At 36.6% G+C, this 27,133-nt stretch overlaps 3 protein-coding genes across 3 annotated transcripts; all 3 read left to right on the top strand.

Annotated features, from left to right (window-relative positions):
• The first annotated feature begins 335 nt into the window (after window positions 1–335).
• LOC114259509 (P-loop containing nucleoside triphosphate hydrolases superfamily protein) lies at window positions 336–15,861 on the top strand. The gene is made up of 6 exons (XM_082879872.1): window positions 336–2,365; window positions 4,746–4,886; window positions 5,050–6,811; window positions 10,373–10,680; window positions 13,003–13,856; window positions 14,485–15,861. The coding sequence occupies exons 1-6, from the start codon at window positions 1,010–1,012 to the stop codon at window positions 15,671–15,673; spliced, it is 5,610 nt and encodes a 1,869-aa protein (XP_082735998.1). The 5' UTR covers window positions 336–1,009; the 3' UTR covers window positions 15,674–15,861.
• A 6-nt stretch (window positions 15,862–15,867) lies between these two features.
• Window positions 15,868–18,853, top strand: LOC114259510 (serine/arginine repetitive matrix protein). Its single transcript, XM_028199523.2, has 2 exons — window positions 15,868–17,956; window positions 18,298–18,853. Exons 1-2 carry the CDS (start codon window positions 17,387–17,389, stop codon window positions 18,700–18,702), a joined length of 975 nt encoding a protein of 324 aa, XP_028055324.2. The 5' UTR covers window positions 15,868–17,386; the 3' UTR covers window positions 18,703–18,853.
• A 2,582-nt stretch (window positions 18,854–21,435) lies between these two features.
• Window positions 21,436–25,337, top strand: LOC114259511 (uncharacterized). Its single transcript, XM_028199524.2, has 4 exons — window positions 21,436–21,900; window positions 22,007–22,225; window positions 24,681–24,706; window positions 24,790–25,337. Exons 1-4 carry the CDS (start codon window positions 21,526–21,528, stop codon window positions 25,022–25,024), a joined length of 855 nt encoding a protein of 284 aa, XP_028055325.2. The 5' UTR covers window positions 21,436–21,525; the 3' UTR covers window positions 25,025–25,337.
• Window positions 25,338–27,133: the final 1,796 nt, after the last annotated feature.

Below are 27,133 nucleotides of genomic sequence, written 5' to 3'. Positions count from 1 at the left end.
ATGCTAGGATTATATAAATTAGAGATCAGGACAAAATTAAGATTTAATGTTAGAATAAAATTATAATAAAAAATAAATATACTCCAATAAAAGTCCAAAGATATAGAATTGGCCAATTTATTCAGAACATCAACACACATAGTGGGAGAAAACTTGAACCAACGAGAGATATTTGTCATTAAAAAAATATAAAGAAAAAATCTAATATGGTGATAAAATCTTTGGATAAAAGTCTTATACAAATGGCCCACACAAAAGCACACTATTTCAAATTAGATATTTCACTTGTAGCCCCCCCTGTTAGTTCCTCCCTTGCATGACCAATCCTCAACACATCTCTTTGCATGTGTATTTTCATGATTTTTGTCACATAGAAAACTCAAACAACAATATAAATTTAGGCGGTAACGCTTGGTGGGAAAACAAATAGAAAAAACCTTCCCTACTTCCACGTGGCAACAATCTAGCCCCTCTCTTTTGGGCCCACACTCACCATCTCTCATCACAACCGCACGATGGAAATCGTGGTAAAAAAATAAAACCCTGTAGTACATACAGTACACCGTAACGTAGCGTGAACCCCTCTCTCTCGCTACCCCTCCGCCCTAGTCGTCTCCTCATAACAGCGAAAGAGCGAGAGAGAAGAGGAGAGAGAGAGAGAGAGAAAAGCTCAACAACAAAAGCGAGAACTCTCGACTCCCAATCTTCACGGAAGACTCGAAAAAAAGCAAAAGCCAAAGTACTGATTGTCAATGAAGCTTTCATATCCCCGTTGATTTCTAGGGTTTTTTCGTTCTCTCTCTTCATTCAATCGTGATCAAACGATGGAACACAGCGATCGCAAGGTCCAGTGAGTACTACTCCTTCGATGTTTTCCTCTCTTATTTTTTTCAAGTTTACGCAACTCCAATTGACGAAACGAGGACTCTATTCAATACCCATTTGTTGATTTTCTCGATACGAACGTGTATATACATATAAATATAAACATATATTGGCTGTTCTTGTCATGCGATTGTCGCGGTCCGTCTCGGTTTCGGAGCGAAGGAGGAATCAGCGATTGGGTAGTTTGAGGACTCGAAAAAAGCATAAGAGGCTCGATGCGATATGTGAGAAAGCGTATAATCAAAACCACAGGGGTGTGAGGACTGAATCAAATGAGTGTGGGTCGGCTGGGAATGAATCAGAGCTCCGGAGGAGTACGAGGGTCAGGAAAGCTCCGGTGGTGCTTGATGCCTCACCCCCGCCCGCGAAGAAGCGGAAGAGACTTGATAAAATGAGTGGAATTGATTCTGTTGGGAGGGGAAAGAGGGAAGATGGGGTAGAGAATGAGCCGCTGTGTTCGACATCGAGGGATGTGGAGGAAGAACCTGGTAGTTGGAGGTCTAGGTTGAGATCTAGGGCTAGAAGTGTAAGCTTTGGAGGGAGAGGAAAAGGGGGGTTTTCGCCGAGAGGTAAAAGGAAGCTTTTTAAGGATTTGGATGAATTTAGCGAAGAAGTCAAGGTGAAGGATAGAGAATTGGAAGATAAAGTGGAGGGATTGGAAGGTGGTATGTCCACGGTTGTTAGGTCGAAGAGGCCCGGGAGAATTAAAGCTTCGAATTTTTTGAGGAATGCACGGCATGAGATTGAGTTGTGTTCTGACAAGGAGCGTGAAAAAGAGAAGAATGAGCTGGAGGAAGACAAAGAAAAGAATGAGGTGGAGGAACATAAAGAAAAGGAGGAACATAAAGAAAAGAATGAGGTGGAGGTGTTAGAGGACAATGATGAGAACATTGAGAATGATCCATTGCTCTCAAAGAGTGGAGATGGATATGGAAGTGAGCATGAAGGTAATGACTGTAATACCACACAATTCGTCGAGAAAGAGGAGAGTGAAGATTGCATTGGCGATGACCATGTGGAACGAGTGGAACAGGATATGCAGGTGGGAACACCAGAATCTGTGAAGGAGGGAGAAAATCAAGGGGATTCTGTACAAGCTGGCGGAGTTCTTACTGACCAAGTGAAAGATGGAGGATGTCACGAGAAACCTTTGGAAGATGAGAATGTTGAGAAGGTTGATAAGATGGATCGTGCTTCAAGTGATACACTTCGAAAGCTGCGTGTAAGAGAGGGGAGAAGATGTGGCTTGTGTGGGACAGGGACTGGTGGGAAACCTCCGAAGAAATTAGTGCAGGATGGAGCTGGGAGTGATCACGAGGGATATAGTGGATCGTCAGCATCTGAGGAACCCAACTATGACACATGGGATGGATTTGGCGATGAACCTGGCTGGCTTGGGCGCCTCTTGGGTCCGATAAATGATCGATATGGTATTGCTGGAATCTGGGTTCATCAACATTGTGCTGTATGGAGTCCAGAGGTGTGGTTTATTCACCAACTACCTTCTTATTTTATTTGCTTTTACATTACTTGGCTTGATTGCATGAGAAATATGCTGATTGCTAGAATTTCTTGTTCCAAACTGGCAAAGAATGAGCATGCATTGTTTGTCATCTGTAGTTTTCCAAGGATGCCACCCCTTTATTTTGTTTTTTGTGCCTTATAAAAAAAAAATTGACACTTCTAAACTGTGCAGCACCAAGAAAGAAAAAAAAAAAAAGAAAAAGAAAAAGAAAAAGGGAAGGACTTAAGATGCAGCTTTATTATTGACCTTGTATTTCCCAGGGAGTTCACATTTTACTCATCCATGCTTTGTCTTTATATAATTTTCATATCATGCATTACGTTTTTTTTTGTTGATAAATATTCATATCATGCACGAGTAATGAGTACGATCTGAAATGGTGGTTATGTTGGAGTGTAATGAGAAAACTCCATCAACCTATACAATCAAAATTAGGCTAATGAGAAACCTGTAAAAAGTCCAGAAATTTGTTCAAAGAGGGATCTGAACCATCTGAGAACCAACTGTACAATATAGACAAAAAAGAACTTTTGAATCTTAGACGAGCGCCTCCATCCTGTCAAACATTCTTGTTGTTCTGTTCGCTCTAAATGATCAACATGAGAACCAATGGCACCAAATTTCTAGGCCTTCCTTTTGTGTTTACCCACCCTAGCACCACTCCAAGAGAAGGAGAGCCTCCACATCCTTAGGATGAACCCAGCTAACCTAAACCAAATCAAGAACCAAAGATCACAGATCATGAGCTACTTCACAATGAATAAGAAGATGGCTAATGGACTCCTTATCTTTCTTGCACAAACAACACCAATTTATGTGGACTTGTATACTCTTCCTTAAATTATCAATGGTGAGGATCTACCCATGAGTTGCCATCCACACAAAAAATGCTTACTTTAGTGGGGGAACTTTCGATCCCCAAACACCCTCCGCAGGAAATTCCTAGCATATTATCCACCAACATGTCATAATAAGACTTCACTTCAAACTTCCTAGACTTGGCTCCCAACCATCTCATCCCATTCTTCTCACCCCCTATGCCATGCAAAACATACAAGCAGCCCAGAAACTCCGCAAACTCTCCAATTTCCAGTCATGAAGCTGCCTGTGAAAAGCAATGTCTCAAAAGATCTGCTGCCCTTCTACATTTAAATAATCTGCAACCAGTGCACTCCTATCGATTGCTATACGAGCTAGAGAAGGGAAAGCCACCTCAAGCCTTTCCTCACCACACCAAAGGTGGCTCCAAATCGCACCTAGTCACCCTTACTGACCTCAAGCCTCTCTTGACGATGAGGTGATGGCACTATTGGTGGCATGAATCATGGTTGTAAATTTGTAGTCCTGTGGAAAATAGCAACTAAGTCTTTAATGATTGTTAGCAACTTAATGTGTATCACTAAGAATCTGAGTATTACTACCTCCAGGGCTTGTGACAGGAAATCTTTTTTTGGAGGGTTTGAGTTTAGTAATTGGGATAGAGTAAATACTTGCCATTGGGTGGCCCATAGGAAATAGATATTTTCTTGTAGGTGCTGGAGTTTCTGAAAGAATTAGTGTTTCATGGTTCAGCAAGTTCTTAGGAAGAGTGCACATACTTAGATTCTCATTCACATTAAATTGATTCCTTTTCCTGAGCTGTATATTTATTGTCTATCTTGCTGGTCACTGTGGTCTATCACTTCTAGAGTCACTTGAGCTGGTCAAATTCTACATGTACATGCCAAAGTCTTGATTGTCCTTATTACTGTTGGTAGCTGTCATGGTTTCTATTTTCCTCAAGCCCTCGTTACCCCACATTCAAAGGAGATGCATGGGGGATGGAGAGAGGGATTTCCTTTTGAATTTTTCATTTTCTTTTTCTTTAAAAATGCCATCTTTTTATATCAAGATACTTGTACTATTGAAGTTTGTGCTAAACTTTGGAGTTTACAATTTGTGTTCCTTTTGTTTTTTTCGTTGCATTATTTTCTTAATGGTCTGCTTAAAATGAATTTCTTCTGATGAAGATATCGGTTAGTTCTTTGTTTTTATTTGAGTTGGTTAGCTTAGATCTAGGTGGGCGTAGTGCTTGTTTTATTATGTTTTACTGATATTGTGTTTTCATAAGATTATCAGGGTTCAACATAATACCATCTTGAGTCTTGCTATATGATCGGCCTTGTTACTAGGAAGTAAGAAACAATCTTAACAGCTAATTTTGACACATTTTTTAGTATACTTGCTAATTGTGATTTGAATTTTACCACCTGAATTGATTTACACTTCAATTACATTATTGTTTCTTTTGGTTTCGCTTCAGTCAACATTCATTCTGATTTGTTGTGTTTTTCAGGTTTATTTTGCTGGTTTGGGATGCTTAAAAAATGTTAGGGCAGCTCTTTGCAGAGGAAGAGTATTGAAATGCACCCGCTGTGGGAGGCGAGGGGCAACAATTGGATGCCGTGTTGATCGTTGTACAAAAACATACCACTTGGTTGGTTACCGACATCTTTTTTATTATAAAGGATTCTTTATTCTTGTTCTTTTTATTTTTTCCTTTCTTTTGCGGTCATCTTTGTAGCATGGAGTTTCAAGTCAACTTTCTCAAACTTATGGGTTTTGATATCCTCATTTTCTGGCTTGTGCCCTCTTTGCAGCCTTGTGCACGAGCTAATGGTTGCATTTTTGATCATCGCAAATTTCTCATAGCCTGCACAGATCATCGGTATCTCTTCCAACCTCAGGGAAGTCATTATTTTTACAAGGTAAAGAAAATGAAAACTAAGAAAATGAAATTGGAAATGAGAAAGCTGTCAAATGATGCTTGGCGGAAGGATGTTGAAGCAGAAGAAAAATGGCTAGAGAATTGTGGTGAGGATGAAGAATTTTTGAAACGTGAGAGCAAGAGGCTACATCGTGATTTGTTGAGAATTGCACCTGTGTACATTGGAGGCTCAAACTCTGAAAATGAAAAACAATTTCAGGGTTGGGAATCTGTTGCTGGGCTTCAAGACGTCATCCGATGCATGAAGGAGGTTGTTATTTTACCATTGTTATATCCTGAGTTCTTTAGTAATATGGGACTTACACCACCTAGGGGTGTTCTTTTGCATGGCTATCCTGGAACAGGTAAAACGTTAGTAGTGCGTGCGCTAATTGGTTCTTGTGCTCGTGGTGATAAACGGATAGCCTATTTTGCTCGCAAAGGAGCAGATTGTTTAGGAAAATATGTCGGTGATGCTGAGCGCCAGCTAAGACTTTTGTTTCAGGTTGCTGAGAAATCTCAACCATCTATAATTTTTTTTGATGAGATTGATGGGTTGGCACCTTGCCGCACTAGGCAGCAAGATCAGACACATAATTCAGTTGTTTCCACCTTGCTTGCTCTATTAGATGGTTTAAAATCTAGAGGCTCAGTTGTAGTAATAGGCGCAACAAATCGTCCTGATGCTGTTGATCCAGCTTTAAGACGACCTGGTAGATTTGATAGGGAGATTTATTTCCCACTTCCGTCAGTTGAGGACAGAGCAGCTATTCTCTCGCTTCACACACAAAGTTGGCCAAAGCCAGTCACTGGATCAGTGCTCAATTGGATTGCTAGAAGAACTGTAGGTTTTGCTGGTGCTGATCTGCAGGCTCTTTGTACCCAAGCAGCCATTATTGCCCTGAGGAGGAACTGCCCCTTGCAAGAAATATTGTCTGCAGCTGAAAAGAAAGTTTCTCATGGTAAACGTCCTCCTCTTCCCAGCTTTGCGGTGGAGGAGAGGGATTGGTTGGAGGCTCTTGCATGTGCACCACCTCCATCCTCTCAACGGGGAGCAGGAATGGCTGCAAATGATGTGGTATCCTCACCTCTTCGCAGCCATCTTATTCCTTGTCTGCGGCAACCACTGTCCAGATTGCTTGTTGCCCTTTATCTTGATGAACGTCTCATGTTGCCTCCTCATCTTTATAAAGCTGCCACACTTGTCAAAAGTGTAATTGTTTCTGCTTTGGATAAGGAGAAAGTGCCGAGTGATCATTGGTGGTTCCGTGTTCATGACTTGCTTCAAGAAGCAGATGTTTTGAGGGAGATTGAGATTAACCTTTCACGTGGTGGCATTTTAATTGGACAGGCTAGTGATTCCAATTCTGATGATTGGGGTGAGGGTACTAATGATGACAGTTTGAAGTTCAAATATCCAAAAGTGCAGCAAATAGGTACTCGCCCTAGTTTGTTGCAGAATATATCTTATGCATCAGGAAAGAAGTTAGGATTCCGCATGCTGATTTCTGGAAGCCCCAGATCTGGCCAGAGGTATCTTGCTTCTTGCCTTCTCCACTGCTTTGTTGGGAATGTGGAAATCCAAAAGGTTGATTTGGCTACAATTTCACAAGAAGGACACGGAGACGTAACTCAAGGAGTAACTCGAATATTAAGTATGTTTCCTTTCTTCATCTTGTCTTCTAGATGCATGATTCTGAATAACTTGGATTTTTATTCAGTTTCATTTACCAATCAATACATCCATTGTTACATGACACACTTTGTGCATCTTACATGGTTCCTATCTTTCTAGTTGATATAGGTGTATGTTTAATGGAACTCGACAGAAATGGGGTCTCTTGGTGAAGGATCCATCGAATTTATAAACCTTTGGACACAAGGATACATAACACTAATGTTGTGTTTGGATCTTGGATTTGTGAAGGGAAGAGGAAAGGGAAGAAATTTGTGGAAAAATTTTGCTTCTATTTCATTCACTTTTCCCTTCCCTTTTTCTTTTTCCTCCACAAATCCAAGAGTTTCCAACTTTTGTTCTCCTATACCCTAGGGTAAAACTTGTGTTCTTAGCTTACAGGCACTTAATATGAGTACCTCATTCATCTCAAAGTCTCAATATGTCAGGAAAATGAACATATTAAGATAGTATCAGTGTCATGTTGTGTTCAACAGAGTTTGATTATGCATTTTGAGGTGTCCCTGTAACATAATTCTAGGCACTTTGGAGAAAGTAAAGAGGCTGTTCTTGCAAGGATGGATGGATGCCCTTATGATGAGTGTTATGTATCAAAGCTCCAGTTCCATTGACTGTTTTGTATTAAAGCTTGAGTCATGACAGTAAAAATTTGCCTTACTAATCAAATTGATCATTCAACAGTGTGTTCTGCTTATGTAGTTAAATGATTGATTTCTATTCTTATTGTAGTTTAGCCAGTGTGAAACCTAGTGCTTTGATTTCTGGAGTCTTGAACCTTGATTTGATTGGTTTCACTGTGCTGTATTTACATCGTGGTTTCTTGATACCCAAAATTTTGCTTTTGCCTTAGTTAAATGTTTCTATGATGCATTCTGCTTATGTAGTTAAATGATTGATTTCTATTCTTATTGTAGTTTAGTGTGTGTGAAATCTGGTATTTTAAGTTTTAGAGTTTTGTACCTTTATTTGATTGCTTTTACTGTGCCGTGCTCTATTTATGTCTTGGTTTCCTGATATCCAAATTTTTGCTCTTCCCTTAAGTAAATGTTGTTATGCCTCTTTGGCACCTTCTCTTTCTCTGGATGCTGCTGACTTGTTATTGGAAGAGACACTTGTATGACTTGCTTCATTTGTCAACACAAAATCCTCTTTCCCCCAAGTAACTGAACTGAAGTCACCAGTTTTTTGACATACATGAGGCATGAAAAGCTGATATCTTAACCTTGAGGAGGATTGGTGGTAATTAAACAAAAAGGATGGGTTAATGATGTTGTCAAAAGCTTAGTTTTGGGTTTGGATAGTTTAGTATAGAATAATTTTTATAATAGAAATTATAAATTTACTTTAAGTGGACTTTGTTAATAAAAGAACTCTATATATTCTTATTGTTGATATTAGTAGAATTCAATGCATAAGCTACACGTTTTTACAAAACATCAAAGATTTGGATGGAGTAACTTGTAGAACTTGTCCTCAGCTTCTTCATAAATTCCTTGTTCTAACTGATTTTGAGATGCTATGCTTATCAAAAATAGGGGCCCCAGTTTTTGAATGATAGGGTCCCTGTGGCCATTGCTTGTGGTAGTTGTAAGATCCGGGGTTGCCAGGCGTGAGTGAGAACACGTGTGAATATGAGGGTAGCCACTTTGTGCAAAAAATACCAGTCTACCCTTCTGAGCAGCTGGTTTTGTGGGAACAACATAGGGTTATTTATTTAGGTTGCGATATGCCTTATGTTATCGTAAATTTAGCTTCCACTTTCCATCCACTCCCCATTAGAAGGAGATTTTGTAAACCTAAAGCTTTTTCTTTTTTCCTGATTATTTTACATAATGGTTATATAAGAACGTAGATTTACATACATCAAATTTGGTGAACATATCTTGAGTCCAAATTTTTCTGAGTTTCCAAATTTATGGCCAGATTTGAAAAGTTTGAATGTTTAATATTTTGACCAAATTTTGTTGAATGTCAATCGAGTTTCTAGAAATTCGTCAATTTAATGTAAAATACTAAAAATCCATATTTCCCAGAAATCTGAATTCCAAATTTTCTAATTTTTGCTAAATATTTTAACTTTATGGTCGAATTTTGACCAATTTGGATAGGTCAGTTGGTCTGATCTGACTTTTCATGAACTTTCATGTTAAACACCCAATTTATAACCACATTTTATCATTCTAATTGTGATAATGCATAAATGCATCTAAGTTTATTATTTATTGATGGCAGTATATCCCCAAAACTCAGGATGTTAGGTAATGACCTGACTGTGTATATCAAGCTCTCACACCTGCCCTCATCCCCATGTGTGATCCTTTCCTGCTTGTGACTAAAACATAAATTATATTGAACCAGGAGCACAAATAGACAGGAAACAAAGTGCACAAACAAATGTAGTGGCAATTACACAAGCAAGGTTTAAAGTGATGTCTCATGGAACCAAAACTTTGGTATCATGTTTTTTTGGGTGAAACTTTGATATCATGTTAGGTAATCAATTGTCCCAAAAGCTTAAGCTATTAGAGGATGTCCCAAGAAAGTATATTAAACTCTTGCTTGCTTCCTGTTTATTGTGCGGCTACCATAATTATTTCTTAATAATCATGTCAATGGCAAAATGTTCAATAGATAGGAACGCTACTGGGAATGGTCTTCTTAGCTCATGCACTAGTCAATCCTGTTGGCTCTTCGTCTTAATTATGAACTGATAAAAAAAATTCCTGACTAAATCTTTCTTGCAATTGATGGCTGTAGCGTTTTGTGATTTAATTTCTTAAACTTGATTTGCAAGACCATGAACTTTCTTTAGTTTTGTCCACCGCTAATATATATATTTTTGGGAGTCATTACCTATTGAATTGTATTCTTTTGTCCTTTCAACAACTCTCTCCATATATCTTTTTAAAGGATGGTGCTTACAATGGACAGTATTGCTTACAACATATGTTTTTGAATTTTTGTATGTCAAGGTTACTTTTTGTCTTTATTCTTTTGTTTTTGATGTTGTATAAATTTTAATTGTTGATTTTGAAATTGGCTTAGTACCTGTTCTAGTGTTTCTTTTTATGGTTTATTTTCCTTTCATGTGGCATCTACATTTTCTTTAGTTTTAATGCTCTGTACTATTTGCTTTATATAGGCTCTTTTATATTTTATTTCCTCAACCCTCTTTATTAATCTCCATTTTTAATCAGTTTTCTTATCATTGGTTTTATATGCAGCATTTGCATACAGGTTGTGTTTATCGCAATGTTGTTTTGTTGGTGATTTTTTGAATTGATTTGAAGTTGAGAAAAAATATTTTTAGAATAAATCTCTTGTTGTTATTTTTTTCATTTTATGATATTTTCCAAGGTTGATGATTATTACAATGCTGTTGATTTTTTTTACCATTTCTGTTGATCTCTCAAGTAATACCTAATTTGTTTGAACGAGATATTTGCATGAATTTGTAATTACGATTTCATGATATATCTACGAGGATACTCAAAAATATCCATTTATTAATTTGTGGCAGTGAGATGTGCTAGCCTAGGTTCCTGCATGATATTCATGCCGAGAATTGATTTGTGGGCCATAGAGACATGTACACAAGTTGATGGAGAGGAAAGTGATTCCTCTTTAACAGACCCTGAATTGTCTGAGGACATGTCTTCTGTGAAGCACAGTCAAGTTGTTGAAAAGGAAAACCATTCCTGTCAGCAGTTATGTGAATTATCAGAGACGGAAGCCTCTCAAGATGCTTCCAAGAAAACGTCACATATCTGGAGCTCATTTGTTGAGCAGGTGGAGTCCATGTGTGTGTCTACATCTTTGATGATTCTGGTAAGGCTACCTACCTTTCCTTGTTTTCCATTTTATTTTACTAAGCTCAAATTTTTTAACACAGTATACAACTTATAAAGTCTTTTGATTTCTTCTACTTATGTGTTGTACTGATGCTGGTATAGGTCATTACATATCTCTCTACAAACATGTGTCTATATGGATGAATATTTGTGTAAAAAATTTGTATTTACATTCTGGAGTCAGGTTTTTTATAAAATGGGGGTCAAAGCAAGAACTAATTATCCATAAGTTCTTCCTTTAATAAAATGTAGAAGTTCACACTATCTTAGCATTTTAATTTCATATGAAATTGGAAAAATGGTTGTATGTAAATTAAATTTGCAACAAATTATCATTTTTCACAAATTTATGACAACATTGTGAGATAATAATATTGTCATATTTACTCTGCTTGAGACAGGATATGTACTTTATGTTGTGACAGGGTCTTGGATTTGCAGAGGGAAAATAAAATAAAAGAGAAGATAGGAAAAGGAAATGAACTAAAAGAAGCTAATTTTTTTTCTCTTTTTTGGTTGGTGGAACAATGATAAGAAAATATATTAGTGAGAAACTATATCCATAAAAATATATATTTTATTTAATTATTCAAACATATCCTTAACATGTGTAAGAAAATATATAAGTTAAAAATCACTAATGTCATATACTCATACTTGGAGAAAATTCAAATGATTTGTAATGGGTGGGGGTGGGTACCTTGCAAGTGTCCTGAGTTCAAGAAACTACCTGATTCTATAAAAGTGATTTTCTTCAAATAATTCAACTGAGACAAAATTGTATCTTACAAAATTGTACCTTGCAAGTGTCTTGGTATGTATTAACTAATGAAGATGACAATTGCATTGATGAATCTCCTCTCTCTCTCTCTCTCACACACACACACACACGCGCACCCACGCACAGAGATCATGACAGAATTATGTGTAAGCTTTAAAATGGGTAACATTATCTTAGGACAGTAGGTTGAAAAAAAAGGTTGTATTTTATGAAACTATTATGCCACTTTTGGATTGTCGGATACCTTGATTTTCAATAAATCTTAGTGGGGTCATTTTTACAACATCTGAAACTTGTGGAAAAAATTGAATTACCCTAAACATTTTCAAATTTGAGTGGGATCAAGTAACCATACTCTAAGGCAACGTTTGTTTGGCGGATTAGGTTGGATGATATTGTTAGTGAGAGGATTGTTAGTGAAGAGATTGTTTATGTGGGGGATTATTAGAGAGGGGATTAAGTAAATGTGTGTTTGTTTTGATGATAGTGTGAGAGATGGTTAGTAATGGGATTGTTAAATTATTTTTATATAAAATAAATAAATAAATTATTTTTATATTAAAAAAAATTAAAACAAATATCAAAACAAACACGTGCACTTGGTAAAAAAAAATAAAAATAAAAAAATAATTTTTTTTTAATATAAAATAGACTCAATCCTCTCACTATTTTCCTAATCTCACCAAAAATTCATCCAAGCTAATCTCCCTACCAAGGGGGATCGGTAGGGGGATTAGCAAGCCGCTTGGAGTATGAAGCCGCTCACCCAAACCATCACCAAACGCCCTGTGGGTGGGACCCACAGCATTGCTAGTCCAATCCGGCCTCCTACACTGTGAAACAAACGTGACCTAAGTGCGTAATTCTGCCTCTGGTTACTTTTCAGTTTCTTTCCTTTGGATGTGCTCAATGTTTTTTGTATTCTTATTTTCTTTGGACTTGATATCTTTTGGGGCTGCCTCACTTGTTCTGATGTGTGTCCTGAAAATGTGTTCTGAAAAATCAGTAGAGTAAACACGAGCTAGTTGCTTGAGTTTTCCTGAATCTGAATCATGATCTTGAGTATAGGGTTCATATTATGAGGAAACATTTTGATTAATTTATTTTTACACTTCGAAATGAAAAGAGGCTGGAATTAGAACACCATATGGCTGGTTCTTGTTGGAGCTTTTGTTGGCTCACAATTTAAGTTTTGAAAGGGCAAGTCAAGGGTGAGACTTGTAGAAATGGAATTGATGCACCTTATGCATTTTAGAAGCTACATTTTTTTTGTATATTAATGATTGATCTATTCAATATTTATATCATTACGTGTTAAATTTTAACAATGCTACACTTGAAGCAGTAATTGTGATGTACATGCTCATAATTTATGTCCTTGCATTTTCCTTTTTTTTCAATAGCATTTTATGTCATTCCTGATGGTGCCATGGCTTCTGAAGTTATTCTCTTTTTCTTGCTAGGTCATAATTTCTGTTGACAGTTGATTGAATTATTTTTAATTTTCTATCTGAACAGGCTACTTCGGAAATGCCATTCCCTGTACTCCCTCTTAGAATAAGGCAGTTCTTCAAGAGTGAGATGTTGGATTGCAGTCTTTCAACCCCTTCGGAAGAGACAATACCCCGATTCTCTGTGGACCTTGATGGGAATGTCAACCGTGAGACTGTAATAAATTCATCTGCAATAGAGTTATCAAAGGATTTAATCCAACAATTTGTTCAGTTGATTCATCAAAGAACTCATGTCCGTTCAAGTTCATGCATGGAGAACAAAAGTTGTGATCCCATTGAAGATGATGCAAATAAAACGTGTCATGGCATGGGTCCCGAACCAGCCAATGAACATGAGACAACACAATTTCCTGAGAATTTTGTTACGAAGGTTTCATGCCCACCAAACAGATCTCTGAAAGGGAAATCAAGCTTGCAGTTGGCAATATCTACGTTCTGCTTCCAAATTCTGAGATATCCCCATTTTGCAGAACTTTGTTGGGTCACATCCAAGTTAAAAGAAGGTCCATGTGCCGACATAAATGGACCTTGGAAGGGCTGGCCTTTCAATTCTTGTATCATTCGTCCTAACAACTCATCAGAGAAAGTAGCCGTTGCTTGTAGCTCCAGCAATATTAAGAGCAAAGAAATATCTGGTTTAGTTAGAGGCCTAATTGCTGTTGGTTTATCAGCCTACCGAGGCATGTACACCTCACTTCGAGAAGTTTCCTCTGAGGTTCGGAAGGTTTTGGAGCTCCTAGCTGGTGAGATTAATGCTAAAATTCAGGCTGGGAAGGATAGATATCAATTTATTCGTCTTTTATCACAAATGGCTTATCTTGAAGATGTGGTTAACAGCTGGGCATATACACTACAGAGGTAGGTCTTGTTTGGTAAATTTTCCATTTCTTGTTTTCTGTTTTTGTTTTCATCTTTTTTGAAAACTGAAAATGAAAACTTATTTGGTATATATATATATTTAAAAAAATGAAACTGGTTCCAAAAATTTTGGAAATGAAAAAAATGTGTTTTCACTCTCCCCCCCCCTCCTGCCACCACCCACTGCTGCCTCGGGCAACTGTCCATGACCTCCGACAAACATTCGGCAGCCCTCTGACCGCCCTTGTGACACTCTGGCGGCCACCTCTGGCCACCCCTACGGCTCACTACAACACCACATCCGTCCACTCTCCACCGCCAGTCACCACCTCCAGCAACTCACTAAGCATGTTTTAGTCACCACCTCCAGCAACTCACTAAGCATGTTTTCTTATTTTTGTTATCGTTTGTTTTCAAAACATTTTTGTGCACCAAACAAGTTTTTGCTTTTGCTTTGTTTGTTTGTTTGTTTGTTTTTTATAAAGAAAAAAAGAAAAGAAGAGCAAAACTTGTAACCTGTAAACAGTAAACATGAAACTCACAACATTATCAAACACACCTTTAGTGTTTAGTGCTTTGGGTTCATTTTCATGTACTTTTTATCTGACAAGAATTCCCTGCATTTCAGTTTGGATGTCGATGCTCAAACCACGATGCCAGCCCTGAAGTTAACGGGATCTCTTGATAATCATAAGAGATGTGAAGATAATATACCTCGAAATGATGGGTGCAAGCTAGATGTATCTATGAAAAGCTCCCTTGAACTTGAAGTGATTGAAGGAAATCCACAAAGATTTGATTTAAACAAAGAAGCAGGGGATGTTGATCCAAATTCCGAGGGAAGAGTTGTTACAGAAGGGCTTCCACAGGAATTGGTTTTGGAACATTCTGCCCCTGCCCCTGCCCCGCTCCCTGATTTGCATTTTCAGACTTCAGACGCTGCTCTTCCATTGGGTGGTAAACCATTGAATGAACAGAATGGGATTAATCCCGAACCAAGTAGGGCAGAGAATCCCAGTAATTATTCAAGTGTCGATGGAAACTTTGGATCTTCGAGACATTCTAATGGATTTGCACATTCAGATTCTGCCACCCTTCTTGGGGATGGCCCTTGTTCATCAGGTGATGATCTGGGTGGTGTTAATCCCTCTAGCTCCCAAGAAGCTCACAATCAGCAAAATGGTTTGACAAAGAAGACTGGTATTCAATCTCAAGATGGCAAGCCAAGTTCTGATGATGAACGCAATGTGCACACCAATTTCTCTTCCAGCAACATCACCGGTCATCATAATGATTCTGGGGTTGTGTGCTTTTATCAATGTTGCTCTGAATGCCTACTCAACCTTCATGACACAATGCAGAAGATTCTCATTTACGAATGGGGATTGAAAGAGAGTGATTGCACGGTGGAGGATGTCCATACTATGGTCTCGGCATTATCAGTGAATCTCTATTCAGCAGTAAGGAAATTGTGTGGTGCCGAAAGCTCATGCACATTATTCGACAAAAAACATGACACCACTAGAAAATTGTTTGAATATCTGGAGATGGACACATGTCAATGTAAGGGTTCACAAGATAGACCAGTGATGCTGATGGAATGTAGCTGTCATTCAAGAAGCAAGAAGAGTGCGACTGCGAGAGCAAATTCCTCTCTAAATACCCAACATGGCCTTGATTTGAAATTCATCTACAGAGACGGCGTGCTGTCCCCTGTAGACTCCGGCAAGAATGTTTCTTTTCACTGTAAATTCAAAACTTTATGCCTTTGTTCTCTTATAGAGTGGATAGTAATGACCAAGAAGCCTTCGGATTGATGTGATGTTGTCACAGCAACGTTTCGCTTCGCCTTTGGCAATTTTGATGTCCTTGCGGAATTTAGGCGTGATATATATAATATATGTGGTCCAAGAGATGTAAAAAATCAAAATTTTGTCATTCCGAATTCATTTCAACTGAGTTTTTACATGAGCAACAAACAAAAGGGGTTGCTTTTTTCTTTGCATTTCTTACTGACAGTCTTCCAATTTTTGACTTGCTGCATAGAAGTTAATCTGAAAATGCTGGTCTTCTAAGCTTTGAGTTCTATGAATTAAAGCTAATCTGAAAATGCATGTAGGGTTCTGAGTTCTTTGCCTCTGTAGGCTTTGCACCTCTGGTCACGCGAGTTTTTGAGATCTGGTCCACCGTCAAGCACGTTCACCACCATGAACGCTACTGCAAGTCAGCTTGCAGTGCGGGGTGAGGCACTGCCCTGTAGTGCCAGCAGTCAACTGTAGCAATCTCAGCTGAGATATTTTTTTATTGAACCATCTCTTCCTTGAAGTATGCATCTGTATTGTGTTCTTGATAAATCATTGTATTTCCTATTCAATAATCTTTTTTGGATGCTGATAATTTAGTATATCTCCATGGTTGATAATTTGGTGTCGGAGTCATGGAAGCTAAGCATGATTCTGCACTCGATAAACCTACTGATAGTGAAGGGTAGCTTCACCATGGAGTTGAAGTTTTAGGGCAGAGAGATTGGGGGAGAATAGTGAAAAGGGTCTATATCACGCTACATGTGTGATGATTATTATAGTGGGTGTGTATGATGCTCTGATTTTTTAATATTTTACCTTCTAGGAATTTATTGTTTAGATTTTGTTTTTTCTGGCTTTTTTGCCTATTTATTTTAATTACACCTACTTGATTTGAAGATAGATACTACAAGCCTTACAAATACTTGATTCATTGAATTCACTTATGGTGGGTATGTATGAGTGAATATTTTTGTTCCCACTCGTATTTGTCAGTTAGCTTCATTAGAGCTGACAAACATCACATAATACCTATTTTGTTTTTTTGTCCCAAAATCTTAGACAGCTCTAGCCCTAGCTGTCCCATAATTCAAAAGAAAAACCAATATAAAAAATGACCCTTTTCGGTTACATGATATCTATCATATGGCATATAAAAGAAAGAACCCTCACATGGGCAGTGTGCTGGCATGAGATAAGTCATGCCCCTACAGGTCTTCCAACCAATTTATCCCTCCCTCATATTCCCCAGTTAGTTACAATTAAATGCTTTCCACTTCAAATTTCTCCCCACCACCCCCCACCCCCCCCCCCCCGGCGGTCTTTATCTGTTTTTGGCATGAAATTTTCTGTCCTCAAACCCTTTTGTCGTCTTATTTTAATACACTCTCAACCATTAGATTGTATCTTAAAATTTTAGTACCTTCAATTTTTCACATAATTCAATAATTGAGAATGCATTGCGATAGTGGGATGAAAAAAAAATTGATAACAAAAATTCTGAACCTATTTTTCATCAATCAATCACCTTACATGATCTCATCTCCACATAATATTAAATGGGTATTATCAATCATAGAGCGCATGATGTCCAACCCTATATGGCTTCATAGTCTGCCCATAGACAGCTTCATCTTTATAGATAACAAATATAAAAGATAACAACCCCAAGATATCCCATGTGGGGCTCTTCTCTAACTTCTTGAGTTGAGAAAATTGTGTGCAATTATGGACCATATTGATGAACCTTTTGAGTCCTCTTCTAATATCAGAGATGAGAAAGTTGATGCAGCAGAGGACCTCTTGGAAGAATGTTGGTTCTTTGGAAATTTGCTTGATAGGAAAACAAAGAGTCTGCTGAGATGTTACTGTGATCCTTGTCCTTCCTCAATCTATGGCCAAGAGATGTTGGTTAAGAACTCCAGTGGCAAGAAGTCTTCATCATCATCAATCAAGAAACTATCTCAAGGCGATGGTTTTGTTCGTCCTGATTTGATTAGGACACCATCGTTGCCATGTTGTGTGTTGAGGGATGAGGGGAGTGAAGAAAAAGAAAGTGATTTCAAAGGCATGAGGAAGCCTACCCCACAAACACCGTCGTCGCGCTCTGAATCTTTTGGAGATGGGGGGAAAATGAGGTGTCAACAGTCACAACACAACTTGCTCCGGACACCTTCTTTGCCACCTTGTATTGGGAGGGAAGAAGATGAAGAAAGTGAATTTTCTATGAGCAAGTTGATTAGGCAAGCTTCTCTGAAGTACCCCTCGGATGTGTTGCCGCCTAGGCATACTTCAAAGGTAATTTATATAATCTTCGACTCTATATGGATCATAAGGACAGTGAATTTGAAGATCTTGATTTATATATATATATACCTTCTTGTACAAAAATAAAAAAAATTGAATTAGACAAGCCAAAATATGGGTGAATTTACCTTAAAACTACACAATTTGTATTGCTAAAAACTTTCAACATATTGCCATTGTGACATGTTTTGAAGTATTATAATTTCTTTAAGCTCAATAATGTAGTATTGAGTTTTACAAATCAAATATACGCATTTGTGGTTAAATGATACAATAATTCAAGTTAATACACAAACTTTCATTGCTAATAATAACTTAAATTTGAATTTCAGTGGACGAAACAAAGTTCTAGCAGGCATCATCATCCAGGAAAAAACCCAGAACTAGAAAGCGTAAACATGGAAGCTTGTAACGAAATGAGGTACCAAACAAAGATGAAGAAGAGCATGAATGATCTTGAATCCAAACAATTGCAAGGATTCAAGGACTTGGGATTCAAATTCGACAAAAAAGATTTGAAACCAAGTGTAGTCAACATAATTCCAGGTTTGCAAGAGAAGAACAGAGCGTATTTCGATGAAGACAAGGCAAGGAAGCCATATCTATCTGAGTCATGGATGGTACATAGCTCTTCTCCTCCAATTCCAAATTGGTTTGATAAGAAGAACTCATCAAGAGAGGACATGAAGGCACAGATCAAGTTTTGGGCTAGATCGGTTGCTGCTAATGTGCGCTAAGATTGTCAATAATTGAGTTTTTTCAATACAATTCTAATCAAGAGTTTAACATTGTCGATATAATCTTGGGGTATTTTTATTTTTTCTGTAATTCATTTTATTTTATTTTTCCATATGAACATTCTTGCAATTTCGAGGATTCTTTCTTCTATCTCCGTTCTTTTCTGTTTCTGTTCTAAACGAGCTCTCTACCACACGACGAATCTCTTTGTTATAGAGAGATGGGTTGAGCCAGAAGAGATGAAGACAGAGGATTCTTTCTTCCTTCTCTATTTTTTCTTGATTTTTGTTTTAAACCATTTCTCTATCATACGATTAGTCTCTTTGACTATGATCATATGATGGTAAAAAGATGGTTTGAGACAACAGAGACAGAGACAGAGGATTTCGGTATGCATGGAGGAAATTTTTGAGAAATTGAGAACCTCTCTTTCAAATTCAATATCTGTCACATAGCATCTTTCTAATTTTTTTGTACAAGACAAAATATTCTTCGAACATTTGTACGAGATGTAAACCAATTACAGTTTTTTAATAAATGAATTCACTTATTGTAGTAATTGTCATATCCTCTACCTTAAACAATACCTATACCTAGAATTTTTTATAAAAAAAAAAATGCAATTCGGCTGGTAATGGATGCAGTGGTATTATTCAATATTTTGTGACATTGTTCTTCAATTAGAAAGATGTTTTAACTTTACTCAATTGCCTAGTTGCCCAAAATTGGAATGCATCCTTTGATGATGCAATGTAAAATACAATGAAGTCATTAAACTTTTATGTTTCCCAAAATTCATCAGATTTTTATCCATTAATTATTTGATATGTGCTAGTGATTACAAGTAGTTAAGAACTAAATGAAGTGAAACTCTGGACACTTTTATGATAAAAGAAACTTTTTTTATTTCAAGAATACATAATTTGAATCATCTCTCTCTCTCTCTCTTCTTTTTTGTGAATTTTTTTTTAATGAACTCTTACATTTATCTCATGAATTTGGTCCAAAACTTCAAAAATGACTTTTGAGTCTTTTCATATTCATAATTTTTTTTTTAACTATTACTTTTTTCTCATGGATTTGGTCCAAAATTTTAAAACGATTTATGTCTTTTCATATTCAATGGTTCATTTTATAGTCAAATATTTTTCATAATCTCACCAAAAGCACTAAAATTCTATGAAAATCAAACCATAGCATAATATTTTCCTGGAAATTAATGACGGACTTTGGCATTGTTGGTTGCATATAAAATTTTTTACTAAAAGAAAAGAAAAACAAAATAAGAACAAAAATATGCTTTTGTGAACACCACAACGAGTTTTTTTTTTTTTTTTTACATCAAAATACAAATATAACTTTCAAAAAATCAAGTGTGAATTTTATTCACACTTCAATAATGCACACTTTTTGATTGATGTAAATTAGCAGAGTTTACAATTTCAAATAAAATCAATAAACTTTTTGAATATGACACTGTTTTTTATATCAACCATGATTCAGGTGTTGTTGCGTTGCGTTTATATACACTCAAAAAGTATGAATAAATTTATTTTTCAAAAAAAAAAAAAAAGTTTGGTCATGGTTGGAACTTTTTTTTTTTAATAAATATTTTAAAAAATAAAATTATATATCAAAATAACTTACTTTTTAAATTATTTATCAAACTAATTTTTTTTTTTTTAAAATGCAAGTTCAAAATACGACTTTATCATAAATCGCATGTTCAAGATGTAAGATTCGATTTCATATTGACTTAACTTACTAGTGTGTAGATGTGGATCATATTAATATAAAATCGCATGTTCAAGATGTGAAGTTTGAGAAATAGTTTGAAAAGTTGATTATTTATATAAATAGTATAAGTAGTTTAATTTTTTAGAATATTCAAAAAAAAAAAAAAATCATGATTTTGGTCATGGTAGGTTTATTAGAAAATAATTTTTCAAGTGTTTGTATCCTAATTAATTCATAAGATATTCTTGTATTTCAATAAATCATATTATTCGAACATTTGATCAACCAAATCATAATTATCATATTTAAAATATTTTATGAATATTTCTACTTTTACAAATATTTTTTAAACGATTAGCAATTTGGTAATGTGAACATTCATATTTTACAATGTAAATATTCATATTGACGTGTGAATGTTCACATTGATAATGTGAAGATTTCCATTGGCATGTGAACATTCAAATTGATGATGTGAACATTCATATTGACGGTGTGAACATTCACATTATGAAACATTCATATTGTAAATGTAAATATTATTAGGGATATTTTGGTAACTATGTCACTTAAAAGATTTATTGAAATATAAAAAAATAATCTAAACTAAGCCCCGATTTGACATTCATGTTGGGGCTAAATAATCACAAAAAGATAAAATTGACTACAATAATTAATAAGACAAAATATTATATTTTACTCATAATTATTACATTTTTTTTTGTCAAAAAAATCCCAAAACAAAAACCAAACAAAACTAAAAAGTCAAGTTAAAAAAGTCTGATTACAAAAAAGTTGATTATATTTACCAATGCCAAATAAGCTCCAAATAAAACATAAATAAATAAAAAGAAATTTATAAAAAGGTGCCATTTGATCATTTGGTTAGAGATAAAAATAAATAAATAACAAACGCAAGGAAGGAAAGAAAATGATCCTAAAAATATAGTTAAAATTAAAATAAAAAAAAAATGAGAGGAAGATATAATTCATTCCTCCACTGTTCAAAAAATAAAAATGATGATAATGAGGAGAGAGAAAAACTGAAAAAACAGAGCAACCACCAAAACCTCTCTCAAGCCTCAATGTTGCAGTCTCAACACCTACTCTCTTCCAACTTCTTCCCTCCTCTCCCTCTCTCTCATTCCCTCAACCCCTCTCTCTGTCCTCATTCCTCTCCCTCTCCTTTCAACTTTTCTTACAGACCCACCACTCTCCACTCCCTCTCAGCCCACCTTCGCTCCAGACCCGAAACATGGCTCGCCGAACTCCCCGAACCCACCACCATCACCACCGCAGAGGACGGACCCATCGAACTTCCACCGTCGACTCCCTCCATTTTCGCCACCTCCGACGACCCTTCTTCTCTCCAAGTGGCCACCAGTCTTCTCCTCACCGGAGCAATCTCCGTTTTCCTCTTCCGCTCCCTCCGCCGCCGCGCAAGGCGAGCCAAAGAACTGGTACCCAAACCAAAACAATTCTCTGTCTATGTATTTTGATTTGGATTTTGATGAATTGGGTTTTTTTGAATTTGGATTTTGATGAATTGGGTTTTTGTTGGATTAGAAATTTAGGTCTTCTGGGGCGAAGAAATCGTTGAAGGAGGAAGCGATTGAGAGTTTGAAAGCAATGGCGCCGGGACAGGGTGGAGTGAAGGGTCGTCCCTCGCCGATTCAGGCGTTGTTGGGTGGAGTGTCAGCTGGTGTGATTGCTCTTATTCTTTACAAGTTCACTGCTACTATCGAGAGCTCTCTCAATCGCCAGACACTTTCGGATAATTTCTCGGTTTGTTTCTCAGATTGTTCCCTCTTTTTGATTTGTTCTGTTGAATTGCTTCTTCTGCGGCATTTGTTTAATCAACATTTATGTTGAATTTTGGCAGTTGATAAACTTTTAACACCAATTGGAAAAATGTGGACATATCAGAACTGAAGTTTTATAGTTGCATTGAGCTATGGTAAAAACTCAGAATTCATAGATAAGATGATTGAGAATCTGAAGAAAAAAACAAATAAAATGAAAAAAAGAAGGCTCTGTTTGTACATTATTTATCTTGCTTCTCCAACTTAATACCACCATACTAGTAATTTTATCACTTAATCTCACTTAATACCTGATAGGGCAATCAAACATGGCCAAGTAGTGATGGTCCTGGATGGAGGAAACTTTTAACTCTTGATACAACACCTTTTCTAAGTAATTGCTCATGGCTCTTTCCTGTTGGCTTTCCTCCTTCCCTTGGTAGTACACTTTAGACTAACAGGACGTTGCCAAATTTTGTTCTGCTGTGGTTTTGCTTGAAAAATGTTCCGAATTTCCGAGTTTATGTATGCTTATGGTTTCTCATGTACGAGCATTTAATTAGGCTGTGTTTGGTTTAAGGATTGGGGAGAGATTTGGAAAGGAAAAGGGAAAGGAAAAAGGAGAAGGACTGTAAAATATGAATAAAATATACATATATTTCATCTAGTTTTACATACCTTTTCCCTTTTCAAATCTCTCCACAAATCCTTCAACCAAACATCGCCTTAGAGATTAATTAACGGGATATGGGTTTGATGATTAATCTACCTGTGTCTTAGTTGATGCAGATGTTTATGTGATTCACCCTTCTTTTCAGAATACAAGAAACCTTTGTCTAAACAATTTGGGGCCTCTTTTTCTAGAATGACACATTTTATTTGGAATCTGAACTTGAGCATATGGGATAGCCAAGTAAATAGGGCTTACCTCACCACTCATGTGGCCGGGGTTGGAACCCTGCATCCCACTCTCTCTTCCCCTAAGATTGTGGTAAGATGAGATATATCATTTGTGATGTTCTCCGATGTACCCAAAAAAAAAAAAAAAAAAACTTAATTTTACACAATCTTTTGAAAACCTGTCAAACCTAATTTTAGACATTCAAATTGCCATTATAAACTTTCCAAACAAGGTGTAGTTTGTGTGTTTCTCACAATGATCATGGGTACTGGGTCTCATGGCATTGTGGTATGCGATTTCCAAAAAAATTGAATTCTAGTTGGCATTCCTTTGCTCACATCTAAATCACTTTCCTGGCTGAAATACTGTTTAACTGCAGTATTTACTGTGGTCTGTCACTATTGTAGGGAGGATGGAATGGGAGTTGCTGCTCTCTTTGTTTGGACTTGAGTCCTAAGAGAGCCTTGGACCATTACTGGTAGGAAAAGACCCCTAAAACATCACATCTGAATTTACCCCCAATGATGTGAACTGTTGCATGTCTGTCATTGATTCTTTTAGGAATCAAGCAACTAAGACATAACCCTTGCCATGCGGTAAATTTAGGGGTGATATTTTAGGAGTTAGTGGCAGTATTCTTACTGGTATAGTATAAATACTTTATTGCTTGTGGCAGTATAATCTAGTTCCTCTCTTACCAAAAGTTTATCCCAAAAATGTCATTGGTCCCTTTATGGTTTCCATGGTCAAGTCCCAAAGGAGCTGTGAAATTATTGTTATTATTTTTGGGATAAGAAGAAATTTTGTGAAAAATTCAAGTCATTTTTTATTTTTATTATTTTTTTTATTATTATTATTTTTTCTCTTCAACAATGCTTTAGAAATAATTATTTAAGAATTTCAGCTGTAGAAATTCAGTAAAAGATATCTTAAGAATTTTCTCAATCTAGGTATGGTAAATTTTTTTTGGTATATTCAACTAAGTGAGAAAAGCTAGCATAAGTGGGTGGAAACAGTCTGAAAAACAAACACAACGTAGAATGATCTGCAAAGAAAAATAAATCAAATGACCTGTATTGCTAGAGATAAGATTGCATGGTATCAGGGTAATGTAGCTTAGAGATGAGCTTTGTAGGTGATATTGTAATTACACATCAAAATGTTCTGTCCTATGCAATACATTATCTACGATATAGGTGGGATAAACAACTTAATATATCACTTAGAAAGAACTCTTAGAAATCCAGTTTAAAGCATCAAAAGCCCATGAGAAAATGTAAGCCGCTATGGATGTACCTGTATATCTAAAAAGCAAACAACTTTCAGGGGAAATATCATTTTAAACCAAAACAAATATATGCATATACGCACATATATGAATAAATATATATGCTGAAGTAATATCCTCATCTAAACCTCTTTATCGTTACTTTACTTAGTCTAGCATCCTTCCCTATTTGAGAAAATATTGCAAATGGCGTGTTTGGTTTGCAGTATCAATTATCATCTAATACTGGTACTGTCTTGTGTTTTTCAGGTTCGCCAGATCACAATAACCATAAGGTATCTCTCACTACTAACTTCCTTATCAATATTTCTTTGTATATATTTTTCTGAAATATTAACTTTTCACCTATTACCTGCAGGACTATTATCAATGGGTTGTGCTATCTTGCAACATTTGTTTTTGGGCTCAACTCAATAGGTTTAGTCCTTTACTCAGGCCAACTTGCCATCAACTCCTTCATGGGAGATTCGTCAAGTGAAAGAACCGAAAATGAAGATGAAGCACAGATAAGTTCGGATATGACAGTCAAGAACCCCACGGATAGCTCTGAAACGAGCGTCAGCAATGGAGATCAAAGTTCAGATAAACAATAACAGAGAGAGAACTAAAATCAAATTGAACGAACAGATTCTTGTTCCTTTGACCTACTTGTAGAGCACATATCTATTCAATTTATATTTTGCAATTTTGTAGTCATGGTTTTGTTCTCTTGATTATAATGCACTCCCTTCTCTATGCTATTATTCACTTAGCATTATGGGTCCGTTTGGTGTATGTAATAACTCTCACCACTGTTTACTGATAAGCCATTGATTATTGTTAAACTGAGGCTAAATATGTTAATTGACTGACTGACTGAGAACTGAAGCCGAATTGATTGAGTATATTAGTTAAATTGCAACTCTATCTGTTTGACTGTTTAATTATCTGTTCATGTTTTATGCTTTAAACTGCAAATTGAAGGCCTTATCGACGGCCGAATCCGAAATTGATTGATGATTTATGATCATTAGAATTTATGTGATTTTATGGTGTATTTATCCGAAATGTGATTTGGTATGCTTAAATTAGATTAAACGTTGATAAATTGCACCAATTGACTTAATTCACCAAAATGCCACACTAGTGGCCCACTATCTAAGCACATTTGAGCCTTCTTCAAACATACTTCTTCAGCCATTTTGAGTCCCATAGCCGACTAAAGTGAGGGAGTGTGAGGAATTGAGTTCAACTTGGAGAATTGGCTAGAGAACTTGAAGAAATTGATAAGGATTTGTGCAATTGAGTTTCTATACTTGAATACAAGACTTAAGGTAGAAATTCATCTTCTCATTCTTGTGTTTAAATTGATTCTTGCATGGTTTAGAGCAAAGTTGAAGACTAGCGCCAATTTATGGCTCAAATTGTTGTGTTGAAGCTTAATTGTTGCATGCATGTATATATATATTGAAGTTATGAGGTTGTAGTTCATAATTTCTCACATGCATGTCCATGTTTTGAGAGTAGACTATGATTTCATCTTGATTTTGTAAGAATTGGCTCATAAGAGCAAGTGTTGGAGGCTTTGAATTGGTTAAATTCATGCATGTTTGCATGTTCTTCATATTCATGAAATTTAGTTTCAATTTGGGCTCAATTGATCTTCTTTTGGGGCTTTGATTTTACATTTGAGCTTTGAATCATGTTAAACTTTGAGTTTTGGAATGTTTTCTGGAAAATTGGCCCAAATAGTATGGTTTTGATGCATCTAAAGTTGAATTTGAGCTTGAGGTTCAAATTTGGGAATTCCAGATTTTGAACTCACGCTCGAGCGGGGTGACTGGCGCTCGAGCGTAGAAATCGTGCTCCTAGCATTTTGTTCTGCTTTTAAGTCAGCTCGAGCGGGGTAATTTACGCTCGAGCGGGTGTCGAGCGCCAAATCGAGCGTGAATTTCACCTATCCAGCACTTTTGACTGTTTTGCAGAACGCTCGAGCTGGTAAGTCTACGCTCGAGCAGAAACCTTTGTTTGCATGTCCGCTTGAGCGGAGTAACCTACGCTCGAGCGTGACCCCTGTTTTCTGAGAATGCTTTTAAAGTGCATCTTTGCATCCTCATTTCATCCTAGGCATTCTTAGGCCTAGTTTAAGGCATTTTAATGAGGATATGGATGTAGAACCGCACCGAGGCAAAGTAGGGACTAAGTCTTTGTTTTCTGAATGTGAACTTAGTGTGTGTTCATCCTGTAAACTGTGTAGGGTTGGCATCTGAGGACGCGCTCTAGCTCAACTGTAGCTCAGAACTCTGTGAGTAACAACTGTGTAAAGATATGTTCAAATATGATTACCTTCTGAACAATTGAACTGTACTGTTTTCTGAAATGATACTGTTGCTGAATGAATGATGTCCAAATTGTGAACTGTATTGTGGCATCCTTAGCAACTACTGTTACTGTTACTGTTATTGCTACTGTTACAGAGATCTCTGTCGGTTCCCATGTTTGGAACCATTACTGATGGCCATCATTGACTGTTTGGTTTCTTAAGACCTACTGTTTATTGTACTGCTATGCTAATGGATGTACCACATATGACTGTAATGACTGAACAACTGATATACTGATTGAAATGATTGTTTTCAATACTGTAAAGACATTCATTTTTAACCTCTTTACGCATTATGTTATTCACTGGGTTTTAGCTCACTGTTTATATATATATGTAC

This window comes from Camellia sinensis, chromosome 7 (assembly GCF_055761805.1).
Source record: "Camellia sinensis isolate YWXY chromosome 7, ASM5576180v1, whole genome shotgun sequence".
Taxonomy (NCBI): Eukaryota; Viridiplantae; Streptophyta; class Magnoliopsida; order Ericales; family Theaceae; genus Camellia; species Camellia sinensis.
Note: the sequence above shows the minus strand (reverse complement) of the source record. Positions and strands in the feature narration are given on the sequence as shown.